General features: G+C 41.7%; 1 protein-coding gene across 3 annotated transcripts in view; it reads left to right on the top strand.

The window, feature by feature from the left end:
* The window catches only part of myh11a (myosin, heavy chain 11a, smooth muscle), a 35,415-nt gene extending 17,759 nt beyond the window's left edge, over positions 1-17,656 (top strand). For 2 of the 3 annotated variants that reach the window (XM_066665670.1, XM_066665669.1), the window contains 35 exons: positions 67-130; positions 831-929; positions 1,280-1,423; positions 1,596-1,691; positions 1,799-1,917; positions 2,167-2,319; positions 2,407-2,580; positions 2,826-2,999; positions 3,310-3,424; positions 3,573-3,766; positions 3,945-4,066; positions 4,265-4,334; positions 4,514-4,674; positions 4,762-4,870; positions 5,602-5,733; positions 5,908-6,114; positions 6,221-6,358; positions 6,533-6,656; positions 6,855-7,026; positions 7,320-7,532; positions 7,884-8,028; positions 8,278-8,484; positions 8,688-8,792; positions 8,879-9,031; positions 9,243-9,491; positions 9,788-10,000; positions 11,602-11,814; positions 11,989-12,150; positions 12,268-12,396; positions 12,488-12,576; positions 12,754-12,877; positions 13,070-13,278; positions 13,422-13,530; positions 13,819-13,991; positions 16,697-17,656. In XM_066665670.1, coding sequence (XP_066521767.1) covers positions 67-130; positions 831-929; positions 1,280-1,423; positions 1,596-1,691; positions 1,799-1,917; positions 2,167-2,319; positions 2,407-2,580; positions 2,826-2,999; positions 3,310-3,424; positions 3,573-3,766; positions 3,945-4,066; positions 4,265-4,334; positions 4,514-4,674; positions 4,762-4,870; positions 5,602-5,733; positions 5,908-6,114; positions 6,221-6,358; positions 6,533-6,656; positions 6,855-7,026; positions 7,320-7,532; positions 7,884-8,028; positions 8,278-8,484; positions 8,688-8,792; positions 8,879-9,031; positions 9,243-9,491; positions 9,788-10,000; positions 11,602-11,814; positions 11,989-12,150; positions 12,268-12,396; positions 12,488-12,576; positions 12,754-12,877; positions 13,070-13,278; positions 13,422-13,530; positions 13,819-13,991; positions 16,697-16,814 — 5,178 coding nt within the window. In that variant the 3' untranslated portion in view covers positions 16,815-17,656. Of the gene's footprint in view, positions 1-66; positions 131-830; positions 930-1,279; positions 1,424-1,595; positions 1,692-1,798; positions 1,918-2,166; positions 2,320-2,406; positions 2,581-2,825; positions 3,000-3,309; positions 3,425-3,572; positions 3,767-3,944; positions 4,067-4,264; positions 4,335-4,513; positions 4,675-4,761; positions 4,871-5,601; positions 5,734-5,907; positions 6,115-6,220; positions 6,359-6,532; positions 6,657-6,854; positions 7,027-7,319; positions 7,533-7,883; positions 8,029-8,277; positions 8,485-8,687; positions 8,793-8,878; positions 9,032-9,242; positions 9,492-9,787; positions 10,001-11,601; positions 11,815-11,988; positions 12,151-12,267; positions 12,397-12,487; positions 12,577-12,753; positions 12,878-13,069; positions 13,279-13,421; positions 13,531-13,818; positions 13,992-14,730; positions 14,764-16,696 lie in introns of all 3 variants that reach the window. The other variant, XM_066665671.1, reaches the window with a different exon arrangement.
* The last annotated feature ends 708 nt before the right edge of the window (positions 17,657-18,364 follow it).

Here is an 18,364-nt window from a genome sequence, read left to right as displayed (position 1 = left end):
GTGAGCTGTAGAAATACAGAATAATAACTGGGCATTTAAATAATAAGTGGTGTATTTTCTCCACAGGGTAAATTTATCCGAATTAACTTTGATGTAACAGGTTACATCGTTGGAGCCAACATTGAAACCTGTATCTTTACCTAATAAAATCAGTTTTGCCTGCTCTTTCATTAGCAGATTTATGTTTTCTGTTGTGAAACCCATTACATTTCATGTCTATGTTCAGTGCCCAATTCTGACAATTTTCAATAGATATTCTATCCCAGCCTTTACTCATAGTCCTGTCTTCAAACTTTTAAAACACCCCAAATGCCCCCTACTCTTAACCACACAATCCTTAATCCTGACTCCGTACCTATCCCCAAACTTTAATCCTTCACACATTTAAATTTTAGACATAATACACAATTACATAGCTTCCACTTACACCAGCTCTCTGTACCAATGTTCTTTAATCCTACTCCCCAGTCATAATGCAATACCAAAATTGACCAATTCCCATTCCTCAAACCCTACCCCATCCCAGTTTCACTTTTTAACCACATGCCAATTACTCTCATTTACCAGCCCCTATGCCATCTCTATTCCTAAGACTTACTCAAACATATTGTCAATTTTTATCCAAAAACAATCTCCAGACCGTAACTAAATCAATATCCAATTCCTGCCGTATCCCAATTTCTAATTTGAACACAACATAACTCAGTCCGTGACATTTCCTGTCTCCAGTCTTTGTCCATTCCCCAGTCCTCATTAAAGCCTAAGCCTCACTTCATCCTAATGTTTACCCCTTTTAAAATTCACAATTCCTTAATGCTGGACCCCCCCAGACCTTCTGGAGAAGTCTCGCTGTATAAGACAAGCAAAAACAGAAAGAACCTTCCATATATTTTACTACTTGGTGGCAGGTGCAAAAGACAAGCTACGTGGTAAGTGCAGGAACATCAATGAATAAAAGAAATAGTATTATTAAGTACATTATTGTTCACAATTGCTATTGTGCATTCTCTAGATCTGCCCCGCAACTCTGGAACTCTCTTCCCCCTCTGGTTTAATATTGTCTACCTCTCTCTATATTCAAATCAAACCTCAAAAAATAGCTTTTCTCCCTTGCTTTTAATACTCCTCAAACTTAATCTATTCATGCTTTTCTCTACTGTTTGTTAATGTTTTGTATTCTTTATTTGCTCTGTTTTGTATGTTGTTCTGTGTTATATGTATTGACTGTTGTTTTTATTATTATTATTATTATTATTATTATTATCTGTTCATTCACCAGAGGAGCTCCTGCTGGAAAACTTCAACAAATACCGCTTCCTCATGGAAGGCCATGTGCAGATCCCAGGGAACCAGGATGACGAGATGTATAACGAAACCTTGGAGGCTATGAACATTATGGGTTTCAATGATGAGGAGAGAATAGGTACAGACTTGTATGATTTATTTATTGTGTTTTGGCCCTACACTGAGTAGGTATTGTTTGAAAACCTGAACTTTTTTTATTTAAGAACCTTAAAGCCTTGTGATGGTAGTGTGTGAGTTTATTATTCAGAAAATAAATAAAGATAGGTTTCCTGTGTTCTTTTCCATTTCAGGCATACTCAAAGTGGTGTCCACTGTTTTGCAATTGGGGAATATCGAGTTCAAGAAGGAACGGAACCAAGAGCAGGCCACAATGCCGGACAACACCGGTGAGGCTCCTGCAAGAACATTTCTTTGTCAAAACTTTTTTGTCAGATTTTGACAGATTTTCTGTCAGTCTTTAGTGAAAAAATAACTCCTCTTTTGTCGCTCCCAGCTGCCCAGAAAGTTTGTCATCTCTCAGGAATCAATGTGACTGATTTCACCAGGGCTATTCTTACCCCTCGCATCAAAGTGGGGCGTGAAGTTGTACAGAAGGCCCAGACCAAAGAACAGGTATAAAACATTAGATTGATGTAGCTTTCAAAGATCTTTTATATCTTTTATATCTTTTATATTAATTGTGCATATTAACTAAAATCCCTGGTCAATTTTAGGTTAAGATCACTGTGAAAACCCTGTAAAAGCCTGGTTTCCTTCTCTGTGGCAGGGGTTTCAGCCCTGAATGATGGTCACAGTGTGCCTTTAGGTGCCAATTTCTTTTATTTGTGATTGAGATAGAGTTGTTGTGCTTGTGTGTTTGAGGCTGACTTTGCTGTTGAAGCTCTGGCAAAAGCCACATATGAGCGACTGTTCCGCTGGATCCTGGGTCGTGTCAACAAGGCACTGGACAAGACAAAACGCCAGGGCGCCTCCTTCCTAGGCATCTTGGACATCGCTGGTTTTGAGATCTTTGAGGTTTGTAAAGTTGTGCTGAAGCTGTGAGGTAAGATCTGAGTAAAGATAAGCAGATAAATAACCAGTATCTATTTATATTCTCTGCAGGATAATTCGTTTGAACAGCTGTGTATAAACTACACCAATGAGAAGCTGCAGCAGCTGTTTAACCACACCATGTTCATCCTGGAGCAGGAGGAGTATCAGCGCGAGGGAATCGAGTGGAATTTTATTGACTTTGGCCTCGACCTTCAGCCCTGCATTGAGCTGATTGAGAGACCAGTAATTATTATTTTTATTCTTCTTATTATTATTTTTATTTTATTATTATTACAGTCAGTCATCACCAAAACATCTTTATTGAACTTTATTGAAGTTTTTTGTTTCTGCTGAATGTTGATCCATTTGAACCTTGTTTGTCATTTACATTGTTCATCTGTGTGAGTTTAAGGTGGAACCTCTTCAGTCTTGTTTGTGATTTTGACTGTGTCTGCCAGTTTAATGGTTTTATTTTTTTTTTTTTCCAGAATAACCCCCCCGGTATCCTGGCTCTATTAGATGAAGAGTGCTGGTTCCCTAAAGCCACAGATGTCTCTTTTGTAGAGAAACTCAACAACACTCACGTTAATCACATCAAATATGCTAAACCCAAGCAGCTGAAGGACAAGACTGAATTCTCTGTACTTCATTATGCTGGAAAGGTGAGTTTTATTCTCAGAACAAACCTTTTAAATAAAAATGTGAATCCCTCCAAAACTGGGAAAAGTCCAGCTGGAAAAATGTGTGAGACAGAAAAAAATGTTTATAAATAATCATAAATCAATGTCCTCTTTAATGTGTTGAGCCTGAACAGAGAAACTGAGCACTGCTGAATATAAGTTAGGACCCGAGAGGTCTGTTCTGGTCTGGTTTGCCTTGTCAAACAGGTCAGTTCTGTGGTCAGTTTTCTGTGTTGACCAGAACACCAGCCTCCAGTTCATGACCCCTGCTGTCGTGATGTGTTTGCTGTAGGTGGATTATAATGCTGTAGCATGGCTCACGAAGAACATGGATCCTCTGAACGACAATGTTACATCTCTCCTTAATAACTCCTCCAACCCCTTCATCCAGGATCTCTGGAAGGACGGTCAGTAACTCCATTAATATTCCAAAATTTTCCTTTCTTCTTTGTCTTAATTAAATGTGTGTGTGTGTGTGTGTGTGTGTGTGTGTGTGTGTTTGTTTGAGACAGTGTTTAAATATTTCTGATGTTGTTCCTGGTGTGTACTCCTCAGTGGACCGAGTGGTTGGTCTGGAGACGATTGCTAAGATGTCAGACAGCTCAATGCCCAGCTCATCAAAGACAAAGAAGGGAATGTTTCGAACCGTGGGGCAGCTCTATAAAGAATCTCTGGCCAAACTCATGACAACTCTCCACAACACTCAACCCAACTTTGTGCGCTGCATCATCCCCAACCATGAAAAGAGGGTGATTGCTGGTTGCACACATTACAGAACTTCATAAACAATTCACCTCCAAACTTAAATCAATTATACACCCATTCAGGTTTTAACCCCAAACGCCCCAGCTTTTACACACCATCTAACCCCATATATACATATGTAATATATATAATGTGTGTGTGTGTGTGTGTGCGTGTGTGTAGGCCGGTAAGTTGGATGCAAACCTGGTTCTGGAGCAGCTGAGGTGTAACGGTGTTCTGGAGGGGATCAGGATCTGCAGACAGGGCTTCCCCAACAGAATTGTCTTCCAGGAGTTCAGACAGAGGTCAGTAAAATACTACAGTAAATACCAACAACAACAAAGCAGGATCTAGCTAAAATCTAGTAAACAGAGCAGAGATATCTGTGATTTTATGTCTATATAGTTATACGTAACAGGTTTGAAAGTGACACATTTCATTTTAAAAAAATATACATTTTCTACAGTGTGACTTGACTGTGATTATATTGTGATTAAATTCAGGTACGAGATCCTGGCGGCAAACGCAATTCCGAAAGGATTCATGGATGGAAAACAAGCCTGTATCTTAATGGTAAAACATCCACTGTTTTACAGCAGAGGACAGGACTGAATATAGTACTGACTCATATCACTGACTGTAATGCTAACTGCAGAACGGAATGTACTAGTTTCAGTGCAGATTATTGTGTAAATAACAGGTTCATTTTTCCCAGTTGGGTCTCAGTGTTTTACCTGAATCTCCTTCTTCAGATTAAGCACCTGGATCTGGACCCAAACCTGTACCGGATCGGACAGAGTAAGATATTTTTCCGGACCGGAGTTCTGGCTCAGCTGGAGGAGGAGCGGGATCTGAAGATAACTGTCATCATCATCGCCTTCCAGGCCCAAGCCAGAGGGTTCCTTGCCAGGAAGTGAGAACCATTCTCATTTTTTATTAACAGGTTTATAATACGCTTGTTTACTCAGTTTCTGACAGAGAACACGGCTCTCCACCACAGGGCCTTCGCTAAACGCCAGCAGCAGCTGACAGCGATGAGGGTGATCCAGAGGAACTGTGCTGCGTATCTGAAACTCAGGAACTGGCAGTGGTGGAGACTCTTCACAAAGGTCAGCATTATAAAGAATAGGGTTCTCTCAGTGCAGCTCCTGATTTACTCACACACCTGTTTCCCTTTGAGTCTTGGTTCCTCCCAGAGAAAGATTCTTGTTTTGTGACTTGGTGCGTCTCTGAGGGGGGTTTTCCTGAAATTTCAGATTCATTGGAAGTTGTTGGAAGTTAGGGTTAGGGTTGTTGGAAAATTTTGTAAAATGCAGTAAAACAAATGAGCACTCTCTCTCTCTCTCTCTCTCTCTCTCTCTCTCTGTTGGTATGGAGCCTCTGTTGTAGTGAGTGCAAAATGAGGCCTGACATTGTCCTGCTGACATAACTATGAAATAACTCCAACTGGACCACACCACACTGCCCACTGACTTTTGGAGACCAAATAAGACCCTAGCTCAGCAGTGTTTCTGTGTGGAGTTGCTAGATGCTGTTCTTCTGTGTAATAGTGTGTCAGGTTGCATTTCCTGATGCGGCAGTGGACCGTGTTCAATGCCTGTTTTTTTTTAGTCCTTCAGAGCACGTGTCTGTATTAATTACAGTGTGTTATATTTTCTTGTTTATAGTGGAGCTGGAATATTTTATAAACCCTTTTGCTCTTATTTAAAATGTTCCTCATTAAAAGCTTTAAAAGAATTAACAGATCACAGATTCCTTTTTTACTGCAGTTTACCAAATGGCAGACTTTTCCAGAAATGGTTTGTAAATGTTTGTTTGTTTGTCTGTTCACCTGTTGCAGGTGAAGCCTCTGCTGCAGGTGACCCGCCAAGAGGAGGAGTTAAGCCTGAAGGAAGATGAGCTTAATAAAGCTAAAGAATCTGCCCAGAAATTTGAGACAGAGCTAAAGGACATCACACTAAAACAAACACAGGTGACACAGTAATGATCCTGTAAAGAGCCAATACTGCCCTGTGTGTGTTACTGTAATTAATGTGGTGTGTGGAGGGAGGAGATGAACATTAGAACAAATTAAAACTACTGAGGAGTGAATTGCCAGGTGCATGCATGTAGAGGGTAAAGGGTTAATTAGGGTCTCTGTTTGTAGCTGTTAGAGGAGCGTAATGCTCTGCAGGAGCAGCTCCAGGCTGAGACAGAGTTGTACGCTGAGGCTGAGGAGATGAGAGCTCGACTGGCTTCAAAGAAACAGGAACTTGAGGAGATTCTTCATGAGATGGAGGCACGGCTTGAGGAGGAGGAGGACCGTGGTGCCGCCCTGCTGGTGGAAAAAAAGAAGATGCAGCAGCAGATACAAGTACAACACACATTCCCTCAAACAAACACTCAAACACACATATTCATACAAGAAAAACACTGTCAGAACACCTGAAATGTGCTTTTGTGTGTCTGCTGTACCTCAGGAACTGGAGGAACATCTGGAAGAGGAGGAGGATGCTCGGCAGAAGCTGCAGCTAGAGAAAGTGACGTGTGAAGGAAAAATAAAAAAACTGGAAGATGATATCTTAGTGATGGAGGATCAGAATAACAAACTACTGAAGGTGACATTTCAGATTTTAGATAAAACATTCCCAGATAAAACCTTCTATAAACCCAAACAGAAAAGGGTTCACAACAAGTGGAAATGTAAAACCATGGAACAGGAATATGGTTTTCCTCAATATTGAAATAGTAAATGTGTGTGTGTGTGTGTGGGTATGTGTGCATGTGTGTAGGAGAGGAAGCTTCTAGAAGAGCGAGTGGCTGATTTCAGTGCTAATTTGGCTGAAGAGGAGGAAAAATCAAAAAATCTAACAAAACTCAAGAACAAACATGAGTCTATGATCTCGGAGCTTGAGGGTGAGCTTCATCCACATCCCATAATACCACAACAATAATAATAATAATAATAATAATAATAATAATACCACATCCTCATTATTATTCACGGATTATAAAGTCTGAGCATTTCCTGCTGGTTTTGTGGCTGCACTTGAAGTCAGTTTAATATGTTTAAAATGAATACATATTAATAATATTTCTGTGTGTTTGACTCAGTGCGTTTGAAGAAGGAAGAGAAAACTCGTCAAGAGCTGGACAAAGCGAAGCGGAAGCTGGAGGCAGAGTCAAATGACCTTCAGGAACAGATCGCTGACCTTCAGGCTCAAATTGCAGAACTTAAAGCTCAGCTCGCAAAAAAAGAGGAGGAATTACAAGCTGCTCTCGCACGGTATTCACACACACACACACTCTCACTTATATAACATGTCTGAGCCTCTGGCCAATCACAGAGTAATAGAATTTACATCACAAAACTTATTTACTGCTCCTGTGATTATCGCAGCGCTCCCTAGAGATGAATTATGTGTAGGGTTATAAATTTTACTGAGTGTTCTAAGGGTGTTATAAAAATGTTTCTCTTTCTCTCTCTGCCTGGAGGAGGAGAAGGCTCAGGAGAGTGATGGGTTTGATATTTCTGAGGGTTTTTTAAGTGTTTTTACAATATTGTGCACTATCTTGCAGATTGGAGGATGAAATGGCTCAGAAGAACAATGCTCTGAAGAAGATCCGAGAGCTGGAGGGAGTGATCTCAGATCTTCAGGAAGATCTGGACTCAGAGCGAGCTGCTCGGAATAAGGCCGAAAAAATCAAAAGAGATCTTGGAGAGGAGCTAGAGGCGCTCAAGTCCGAGTTAGAGGACACGCTGGACACTACGGCTACTCAACAGGAACTCAGGTTACTCATTTACTCTTCTTTAAGCCATCGTTCATGAGTGTACTTGCACCACTTGTCCATAATGACTACTACAGCTAGAACAGCTCATACTTCCCCATTTACATCAGTCTTGTACTGTGTGCAGTTGTTAAATCAGCATCAGTCATTTTTTCAGTGATTCTTCTTCACATTATGAAACTGCTTATACACTGAACTACCTACCTAGTGGTTGGATTTTCTATATTAACATTAAATAAAGCTTCTCCATGCAAGCGACCCACTCTATGGAGCATTAATTGGTAAGTCCAAGGACAGCAGTGCAGTTGTGTTTTTCTTGTTCAATGGTTGTAATTGGAGGTTTTTGCGCTACAGGGCGAAGCGAGAGCAGGAGGTGACACTGCTGAAGAAAGCAATGGAGGAGGAAAGTCGAACTCACGAAGCTCAGATTCAAGAAATGAGACAAAAGCACACTCAGGCAGTGGAGGAACTCACAGAGCAGCTGGAACAGGCTAAGAGGGTAAACATCTTAATGTCCACATTCACAAAATACATTTATCGAGTTCTAATATATACAATTACTAACTTTCATTTTAAAAAAACACTGAGCTGCATACACCTCAAGTAAACAAAAGCGGAATGTAGGGTTTTTCCCTCCTGCACAAAGTCTGGAGGCAGTTTTCTACAAAAGACACTCGTGGAAAGTGTTTGTCATAACCTGAAACTGACATCAATGTGACACCCTGTGCTGTTTGCTGTATGCTTGTAGGTGAAGTCTAACCTGGAGAAGGCAAAGCAGGGTCTGGAGAAGGACACATCAGAGTTGACGGTTGAGATCCGCTCACTGACACAAGCAAAACAGGAACTGGAGCACAAGAGGAAAAAAGTGGAGGGGCAGCTGACGGAGCTTCAGGGACGCTACAATGACAGCGAGAAACAGAGGGCGGAGCTTGGAGACAAAGTTAACAAAATCACAGTGAGTCACTGACCAATCACCAGTCACGGTGCTCCGTCTGCAGGAAGTTTGTTAGGTTCATTACATCACACGATATTATGATGTTTTCATCATGAGGAGACTGTGAGCTAATTAATTGCTCATGCATCTTTTCAATAAGACAGTGTAAGATCTGTAAATTATCAGTCATGTTGTTAACAGTTTGTTATATATTTGTCCTGTAGGTGGAGTTGGAGAGTGTCACTAATCTCCTGAACGAAGCAGAGGGGAAGAACATTAAACTCAGTAAAGACGTAGCCAGTCTGACCTCACAGGTCCAGGACACACAGGTGGGGGAACTGGGGCAAAAAGGGGTAAGAACGAGGCAGTGTTACCCCTTTGGTCGTCTGTTGACCTTTATCCTGCCTCTGTTCAGGAGCTGCTGGCCGAAGAGACCAGGCAGAAGCTGCAGTTCTCCACTAAACTGAGACAAATGGAGGACGAGAGAAACAGTCTTCAGGAGCAACTGGAGGAGGAGACGGAGGCCAAGAGGAACGTTGAGAGACACGTCTCAACCCTCAACATACAGGTGTTACTATCTAGAACTCCACATTCACATATAGGTGTTATTATCTAGAACCCTCAAACACAAGTGCAGATGTTTAGAAGTACAGGTACATAACAATAAAGGTGCTGCTAAATGAATCTCACACTCTAAACACACAGGTGCAGAGTGTGTTTGATGGAAGTTGATATTATTGATTACTGATTATTGATTATTGATTTGTGTGACTGAAAAGTTGTCAGACTTTAAGAAGAAGCTGGAGGAGGTGCAGGGGAATGTGGAGCTGCTGGAGGAGGGTAAGAAGCGACTGCAGCGTGATCTAGAAGCCTCTAACACTCAGTTGGAGGAGAAATCTGCAGCGTTTGATAAACTGGAGAAAACAAAGAACCGCCTGCAGCAGGAGCTGGAGGACCTCCTCATGGACCTGGACAACCAGAGACAACTAGTGTCCAACCTGGAGAAAAAACAGAAAAAATTTGACCAGGTCAGATGTTCTAAGTCAGCTGAGATTTTATAGTAATTTAAAGTGATATCACTTTATGATATGATCATCTTTAGAAAGAAGTTACCTTTAGTTTGTTAGTAGCTAATTATTATTGTAATGCAATATTTAAAATGAAGTTAAACAAACAGTGAAAACAAATTAAAAACATCTGGCTTATGGTTAAACATCCTCTATGTGTTTACGTTTAAAATCCAGGGTATGACTGGCAAAGAGAGTTAAAGCTCCTTATAGGCTTTAAATGATCCAGATGTTTGTGTGTGTGTGTGTGTGTGTAGATGCTGGCTGAGGAGAAGAGTATATCCAGTAAGTTTGCCGAGGAGAGGGACAGAGCAGAGGCTGAAGCCCGTGAGAAGGAGACGAAGGCTCTCTCATTGGCTCGAGCTCTGGAGGAGGCTCAGGATGGTCGAGACGAACTGGAACGAGCCAATAAAGCCCTGAAGGCTGAGATGGAGGACCTCATCAGTTCCAAAGATGACGTTGGCAAAAATGTACACCACACAATACATACATACACACAGACACACTCATTCACACATGCCTTCTTTCATTCACTCACTACTGCATCACTGCATCATAATTCATAATTACACCATCAGCCACTGTAATGTAACACAAAATGCAGATTGCGGAATTGATATTAGATTCAGACTCAGACCAGAGCAGCACAGAACATCCCAATGAGAACACAGAATCGATACAAGACTCAGGCCAGAGCAGCACAGGACGTCCCAGTGAGAACACAGAATTGATATGAGACTCAGACCAGAGCAGCACAGGATGTTCCAGTGAGAACACAGAATCGATACAAGACAGTTCAGAGCAGCACAGGACGTCCCAGTGAAAACGCATAATCGATATTAGACTCAAACAAGAGCAGCACAAGACGTCCTAGTGAGAACGCAGAATCAATATGAGACTCAGACCAGAGCAGCACAGGACATCCCAGTGAGAACACAGAATCAATATGAGACTCAGACCAGAGCAGCACAGGATGTCCCAGTGAGAACACAGAATCGATACAAGACAGTTCAGAGCAGCACAGGACATCCCAGTGAGAACACAGAATTGATATGAGACTCAGACCAGAGCAGCACAGGACGTCCCAGTGAGAACACAGAATCGATACGAGACAGTTCAGAGCAGCACAGGACATCCCAGTGAGAAAGCGGAATCGATATGAGACTTGAACCAGAGCAGCACAGGATGTCCCATTGAGAATGCAAAATCAATACAAGACTTAGACCAGAGCAGCACAGGACATCTCAGTGAGAACGCAGAATCGATATTAGACTCAGACCAGAGCATCACAGGACGTCCCAGTGAGAATGCAGAATCGATATTAGACTCAGACCAGAGCAGCACAAATAACAGATAAATAATAAATTACACTGCAAAGATTTTGAAGATATTAAGAAACTTCAGGCACGGTGGCGCAGCAGGTAGTGTCGCAGTCACACAGCTCCAGGGGCCTGGAGGTTGTGGGTTCGATTCCTGCTCCGGGTGACTGTCTGTGAGGAGTTGGTGTGTTCTCTCCGTGTCCGCGTGGGTTTCCTCCGGGTGCTCCGGTTTCCTCCCACAGTCCAAAACACACGTTGCAGGTGGATTGGCGACTCGAAAGTGTCCGTAGGTGTTGAGTGTGTGAGTGAATGTGTGTGTGTCTGTGTTGCCCTGTGAAGGACTGGTGTCCCCTCCAGGGTGTATTCCCGCCTTGCGCCCGATGATTCCAGGTAGGCTCTGGACCCCCCGCAACCCTAAATTAGATAAGCGGTTACAGATAATGGATGGATGGATGGATAAGAAACTTCAGAAAATATTATATATATTATTTAACTAATAATATTAGTCAGCCATTATTTCAGTGCTTGGTTGTTGTTGTTGTGGAACACAACAGCCTTTCACAGAACAGTGTGGAATCGGTATTTGATTCTCAGCTGGAGCAAACATACTACACCAATAGTGCCTGGAGCAACATTCCTAACTGCATTAGCCTACATCTATTCAGCTGAATTTGTGCTGCAGCTTTACATTCCAGCACATACAGGATGATATATTTAATGTTTTTATGTATTTGTATTTTTCCCATGCCCAGGTTCATGAGCTGGAAAAATCAAAGCGAGGTCTGGAGGCTCAAGTGGAGGAGATGAAGACTCAGCTGGAGGAGCTTGAGGATGAACTGCAGGCAGCAGAGGATGCGAAACTCAGACTTGAGGTGAATCTGCAGGCTCTGAAAGCTCAGTTCGAGAGAGACCTGCAGGGACGAGACGAGCAGGGTGAGGAGAAGAGGAAACAGCTTATTAAGCAGGTCAGTTACACTAAACCATAGCTGCTCATCCATAAACATATACTTTAGAAAATACCAGTTATATATAGGTAAATAAAATCAGTCCCAGAGGTTTATTAGGATCACCAAACATCCTGCTCAACTACAGAACCAACAAATAGGGTCATGTTCCAAAAAATAACCAAACTGCTGCAGGTTCGAGAGCTGGAGACAGAGCTGGAGGATGAGCGTAAACAGAGGGCAGCAATGGCAGCCTCAAAGAAAAAGATGGAGGGAGACATGAAGGACCTAGAAGGACAGATTGACTCAGCCAATAAGAGCAGAGACGAGGCCATCAAACAGCTCCGAAAAATACAGGTCACTAGCTCAGATTTCAATACAGACTTGTTCCTTTTGTATTTATATTCAGATGGTTGTAGTTTCCATGTTTAAATCATCATTAACCCAGTCACAGTGCTGATTTTGACCTCACAGGCCCAGATGAAGGACTTCCAGAGAGAACTGGATGAGGCACGAACAGCACGAGAGGATGTTCTGTCTTCTGCAAAGGAAAACGAGAAGAAGGCCAAGAGCCTGGAAGCCGAGCTTATGCAGCTGCAGGAGGTGGAGCTAAACCTTATGTTGTGTTAGAGTGTAATCACCAGTCGACTGTGCTTACATTAAAACTATATTAATATACTGAGTGGGTTTTTAGGACTTGGCTGCAGCGGAGAGAGGAAAGAAACAGGCCGAGGCAGAGAGAGATGAACTAGCCGATGAGTTAGCGAGCAACACGTCTGGAAAGTGAGAGTCATTACCACTTCATATTTCTAATTGCAGTAGCTATTTTGAAATGAGCAGATACAGATTACAATGTGCAGAGATTTCTTTTTGGATTCTGATGTAAAACTGATCTATAAATGATATGGATCAGTCAGGAAGTTCAGATGGTTTGCTGATGAAATCCATGTCCTGCTGCAGGTCAGCCCTGAGTGAGGAGAAACGACGTCTGGAAGCGAAGATCTCTCAGCTGGAGGAAGAACTGGAGGAAGAACAGGGCAACATGGAGCTGCTGAATGAACGACTGAGGAAGAGCGCTCAGCAGGTCTCTATCGTTAATCATCTGATCTGATAAAATGTTAATCTGATAATCTAGTAATAAGATCTGAGTCATTTCGTATTTGTCTTATTACTTATTTGAGTTTAAACCATTCTTTTTTTTGATGAACCACAACATTTTCTGATCTTTTTTCTCCCGATCTCCAACTCTCTTTTACTGCTCCCTATATTTCTGCAGGTTGACCAATTAACAAATGAGTTGCAGACAGAGCGTGCAACCTCTCAGAAGAATGAAAGTGCTCGCCAACAGATGGAGAGACAGAACAAAGACTTGAAGGCCAAACTGCAGGAGATGGAGAACCAGGTCAAGTCCAAGTTTAAGTCCTCCATCTCAGCCCTTGAAGCTAAAGTGGCTCAGCTGGAGGAGCAGCTGGACCAGGAGAACAGGTGAGAGTTTATAATTAAAGATTATACCAAATGATCATTCCAAAAATTAGACTAAATTAAAAGATAATAGATCTGGGTGAAATCTACTGTCTTGAACATACAATATTTTTGGTAGAAAGAGTGTGTTTGTTTTGTTGCTTCAGGGAAAAACAGGCCTCAGCTAAAGCCCTGCGTCAGAAGGACAAGAAACTGAAGGATCTGATGATGCAAGTGGAGGAGGAGAGGAAACAAGCCGAGCAGTACAAAGACCAGGTCAGGCTGTCTGTGTGTTTGTGTGCTTTAGTTTAACCATACTGGGGCCATAGTGCTCCTCTCCACTGTAGTGCCACAGTATCTACACTTTGCACTGGCTGCATAAGGCAGTGGCTAAACTAACTCTGGAGTCTGTGACTGGGAAAGACCTTTAGCTTTAAATTGTGGTGGATTGGTCTCACTGCACAAAGCTGAATCTTTGTCAGGGTAAAGTGATTATTAGAAATGAAGCACTTTGTACTGTTGCTTATTAAATTAACTGGTGTGTGTGTGCGCACGTGTGTACAGGCTGATAAAGGTAACGCTCGCGTGAAGCAGCTGAAGCGGCAGCTGGAGGAGAGTGAGGAGGAGTCACAGCGGATTACAGCTGCTCGGAGAAAGCTTCAACGGGAACTGGACGAAGCGACAGAGGCCAATGACGCCATGTCACGTGAGGTCAATTCCCTCAAGAGCAAACTCAGGTATGGCTCAGAGCTGAAGCTATCACTAATGCTAACAATCTTTGTGTTCGCCCTTTTCTGATATGAAGGGTACGCTTTTATTGTCAGTGTTCAAGGCAAGGTACGCTCTGGTTTTTATAACTTAACTATAACTTAATAAAGCCAGAAAAATTAGCTCAGTGTTTTTACAGCTGTGAATAATGAGACACAGCCAGTCCAACACTGCTACACATATATTCCCATGATACATTGGATAAATGGTCAGAGCTAAAGCAAACCAAAGTGAAGAATGCTAACTAGCGAATGGCTAATGAACTGTGAAGCCTTTTGTTTGATGTGATTTAACAACAGTTTGCTAGCATGCTACAGAAAGGACCAAGAGCCGTTGTAAATTCTTCATCTGTGCAGAAAAGCAGGTTTTTGTTTCCTATGTAAAAAAGGTAGAGTCACATTGTTTTTAGTAAATTAAACTTTAGTTCACATTACACACTCATTCACTGGACCCTGTTGACACAGGTGCACACACTGCAGATTTACTCTGATCATTGTTTTACTGCTGTTTTATGTCAAACCTGTTTGTGATGTTTGTTTTCATTAGACACTGATTCATGATTCAGTTTCTGTAAGAGTTCATTAATGAGCTCATTAATAGAAGTTTATTCATTAGAGTTAATTAGACTTAAGTTGAATTATTAGTGTTAAACTGAGGGTTACAGTAGTGTGTGAAGGTGTACGAAAACACTGTGTGTGTGTATTACAGAGGAAACCCTGAACCTCCACAGTGAACTCTCAGGTATCAGTGGAATTAGTTCTCTTTCATTTCTTCAGCTACAAAACACTCTGCCTTCATTTCTATTCTGAGTGAAATATGGTTTAATCAAAATATTACTGCATTATCACTGCGTTAGATTTAATGTATTTATTACTATTATTTATTACCATAACTGTCATTACAGAGGAAGTACATTTTAGGATCTGAAAATTAGTGAGTACTTTAATTACTGACTTCAGCTAAAAGATTACAATAGAGTTACTGTAGTGTTGCACTAGAGTTACTGTACAGTTATGATAAAATTACTTTAGATTTATGGTAGAGTTACTGTAAAGATATTATATTTATGGTAGGGTTATGATAAAATTACTTAAAAGTTATGATAGAGTTACTGTAGAGTTATGAGAGTTACTGTAGAGTTATGACCATATTTCTCTCCCTGTTTTATGCGAGGTTCGTTGTCGCTGAACCGGCTCATTTCGCGGCGTGTTCCTGAGTGAAATGAGATGAAGAACTGATCTGTGGCTCCTTTCTGTTTGGACACATGTAGATGTGGTCTTTCAGTCTGATATGGCCAGATGTGGTCTTTCAGTCTGATATGGCCAGATGTGGTCTTTCAGTCTGATATGGCCAGATGTGGTCTTTCTGTCTGATATGGTCAGATGTGGTCTTTCTGTCTGAAATGGCCAGATGTGGTCTTTCTGTTTGCAATGACCAGATGGTAATGACCACAGATTAAGCTTTTTGTGTCTGAGATAGAAAAAAAGCCACAACATCTTTCACTGTGTTCCTCAAACAAAACCCCTGCAGTGTGCCCTGCAGTCTGTCCATGAGTTTATAGACAGCCCTTTGTACTGAGAGTCCAACTATGTCCTAAATCCAGCCATACACAGTGTGATTGGCTCCGGACACACCACAACCCTGAAATGGATAAGTGGTTGCAGACAATGAAATACAATGTTGTTTGGTGATAACTCACACTGCACATTCGAATCATTCCTCATGTTTGGACAAAGCCTGAGATTTATACGCTCACACTGTATCACGACAGTATTCAGATCCAACTCATGGCTGCAACATTTCAGACATGTCCGAAATCCATCGTGGTCCCGCTGCCCCCTCCGAGGCAAACAGGCATCGCTTCCCCTCTCATATGTCAAACATCAGCCAATCGAACTGCAGTTCAGACCGATCCTGAAGTCCAGCCTGGTGTGACCAAATCAGGGTTAAAAACAGGCTAAAATTGCAGTGTCTGCCTGGATTAAGGACCCCTTGTCCAATGTCATGTGTGGGCCAGAGTGGTGTAACCCCCCCATAATTTTCTGCAGGGTTTTGTTTGACTCAGTCACTGTTTCAGTTCTAGCTTCTTTTCATGTTCTTTAAGTTCTTTACTAAACCACCAAAAAGCTACATTGGGGACACAAGATCATCTTTAAACTCCGCCCCCAAAATGTGTATAACCACACCCCCATCTTATATTAAAGGGCCCATATCACAGAAACTGTAAAAAAAAGAAATCAGGTTTATGCAGTGTGTCAACACTCACTGATCCAGAGCAAACTGATCTGTCAAACAGCATATTTAAATTTAATCACGACTTAGCCCCTTCCACACAGCCTATGACAGCTTAGCCCCTCCCATTCAGCCTACAACAGCTTAGGCCCTAACATTCAGCTTAAAACTGTTTAGCCCCTCCCACTCCACATATAACAACTTAGCCCCTCCCAGCCACACCCACAACTCCTTATATGGACATGTCTGGTCTCTGCTGATGGACAGTTTTGAACGTAAAAACTGGCACTTGTTCAAAAATAAACAATAAGTAACATGTTGGATATGGGCCCTTTAACCATGGAGTTATTTCCAGTTTGTTGTTAACGTTTTCTCTTGTCATTGTTTGTCTGTTGTTGTTGTTGTTGTTTGTTTGTTTGTCGTTATTGTCTGTTGATTGTAGGCGTGGTAATGAGCCCTCTTTCAGCAGTACCACGAGACGAGGGCGAAGGACGATGGACACTGCAGATGAGGATGACACAGATGCACAGGGGGACTACAATGGAACTAAACCAGAATAAACACACACACACACCCCTCAGATTTCTCTTTAAATGAAAACTCTGTTTATTAAACTCACTCTCAGAATGAAATGTCCAGAGCAGGGGAGCAAAGTTCTGCTCCTCCAGTTCATCAGCGAGTCCCTCCATCTCCTTCAGAAAACTGAACCATGTTCCACTTTTCTGACCACACCCCTCTCACTCAGAACCTCAGAACCTCAGGACTGTCCTCTGCCCTCACGCTGCAGCTCCGACACTCTATTTCGTTCTGCATTTAAACATTTCACGATTGAAGTAAAGAAATTATAGATAATTAAGTGGATCTCTGATGTTCTCAATGTGAGTCTAGAACTGTTTCATTCTGAGAGTGAAGGTCTGTAACAGGTTGAAGTCTCTGCTGTTGGATCAGAGTCTTTTCTTCTTCTTTATTTCCATTCTTTAGCTTTTTACTTTCACGTTTTTAAAACTTTTTTGTCTTGAAAGAGCTACTCACACAATTCAGGAATTAAACAATGTAATGTAAGAGCACTTTATGATCACATTTAATCTGCACAGCTGAGTATTTTACCCAAACATCCCTGCGTTTTACTGTAAGAGCTGCAGAGAACCCATAAATAAATAAAAAGTTTATTCTCCACACGTTGGATTTATTTCAAATAAAAGCTCTTATTAATGTTTTAATCTGTTTTTAGAAGATAATTTAGACTTTAAAGCGTCTCTTATGAAGCTCTTTGTTTCCTTTAATGTTTTCTGATGTTTAGCGATGTGTCACTGAAGTGTATTTACTCAAGGGTTACTTTAGAAATGTTGTTCACTTTTATCTAATCCTTTGTGAAAGCACCTGCACCTGAAATAAAGTGTGGAATCAGTTCTGTGTGTTTTTATTGGAGAGTGAATATGTCTCATAAGAAGAGCAGGAACTGCAGTGCTCCACAAAAGGGCGCTGTTCTCTGCCTAATTCACTTGTCACTAGTGCAACCCCAGAATAACAAACAGATTCAGATTTTTAATAAAAACCCTTAAAGAGAGATCATTCCACTGCGGTATCACTGCATATAGCAGAGTGGTGAGTGTACACTAACCCAATCAGCGGGCTTTAGAAAAAGCTAATTTGACCAAAAAGAGATAAATGTGAAGTTGTGACAGCGATGACGAGGTCTAGAGAGTCTGCACTGAACCTGCTTTAAACATGGCACTGAGACCCCCTCTGTGAAGCCTAATGTTATTAAGAGACCGAGGGGTTTAATTTTTCGGGTGAAGTGTGCTGTTCTGTGAAATACTAGTGAAAGAAACTTCTAGTGAAATACAGTCAAAAATGGAAAATAAATAATAATAATAAACTGGGAGCTGTGTGTTGCTGTTTGAAGAGAAAAAGGCTGCTGTGAAAACACTGGTGAACCCCTGTGTCTGATCCTGGACCTGTGTTAAACCTGGGAACAGTGGGTTCTCAGAGAAAGATGAGTGTGTAAATGACCCAAAAATGGTGTGTGTTTGTCCCGCAGTGAGAGGAAGTGGTTTTTGCAGCAAGTTTCAGACTGAGGCTCCTCACTAGACAGGAAGTGCCTCTGTTC

The sequence above is a fragment of the Hoplias malabaricus genome, chromosome 3, assembly GCF_029633855.1.
Source record: "Hoplias malabaricus isolate fHopMal1 chromosome 3, fHopMal1.hap1, whole genome shotgun sequence".
Taxonomy (NCBI): Eukaryota; Metazoa; Chordata; class Actinopteri; order Characiformes; family Erythrinidae; genus Hoplias; species Hoplias malabaricus.
Note: the sequence above shows the minus strand (reverse complement) of the source record. Positions and strands in the feature narration are given on the sequence as shown.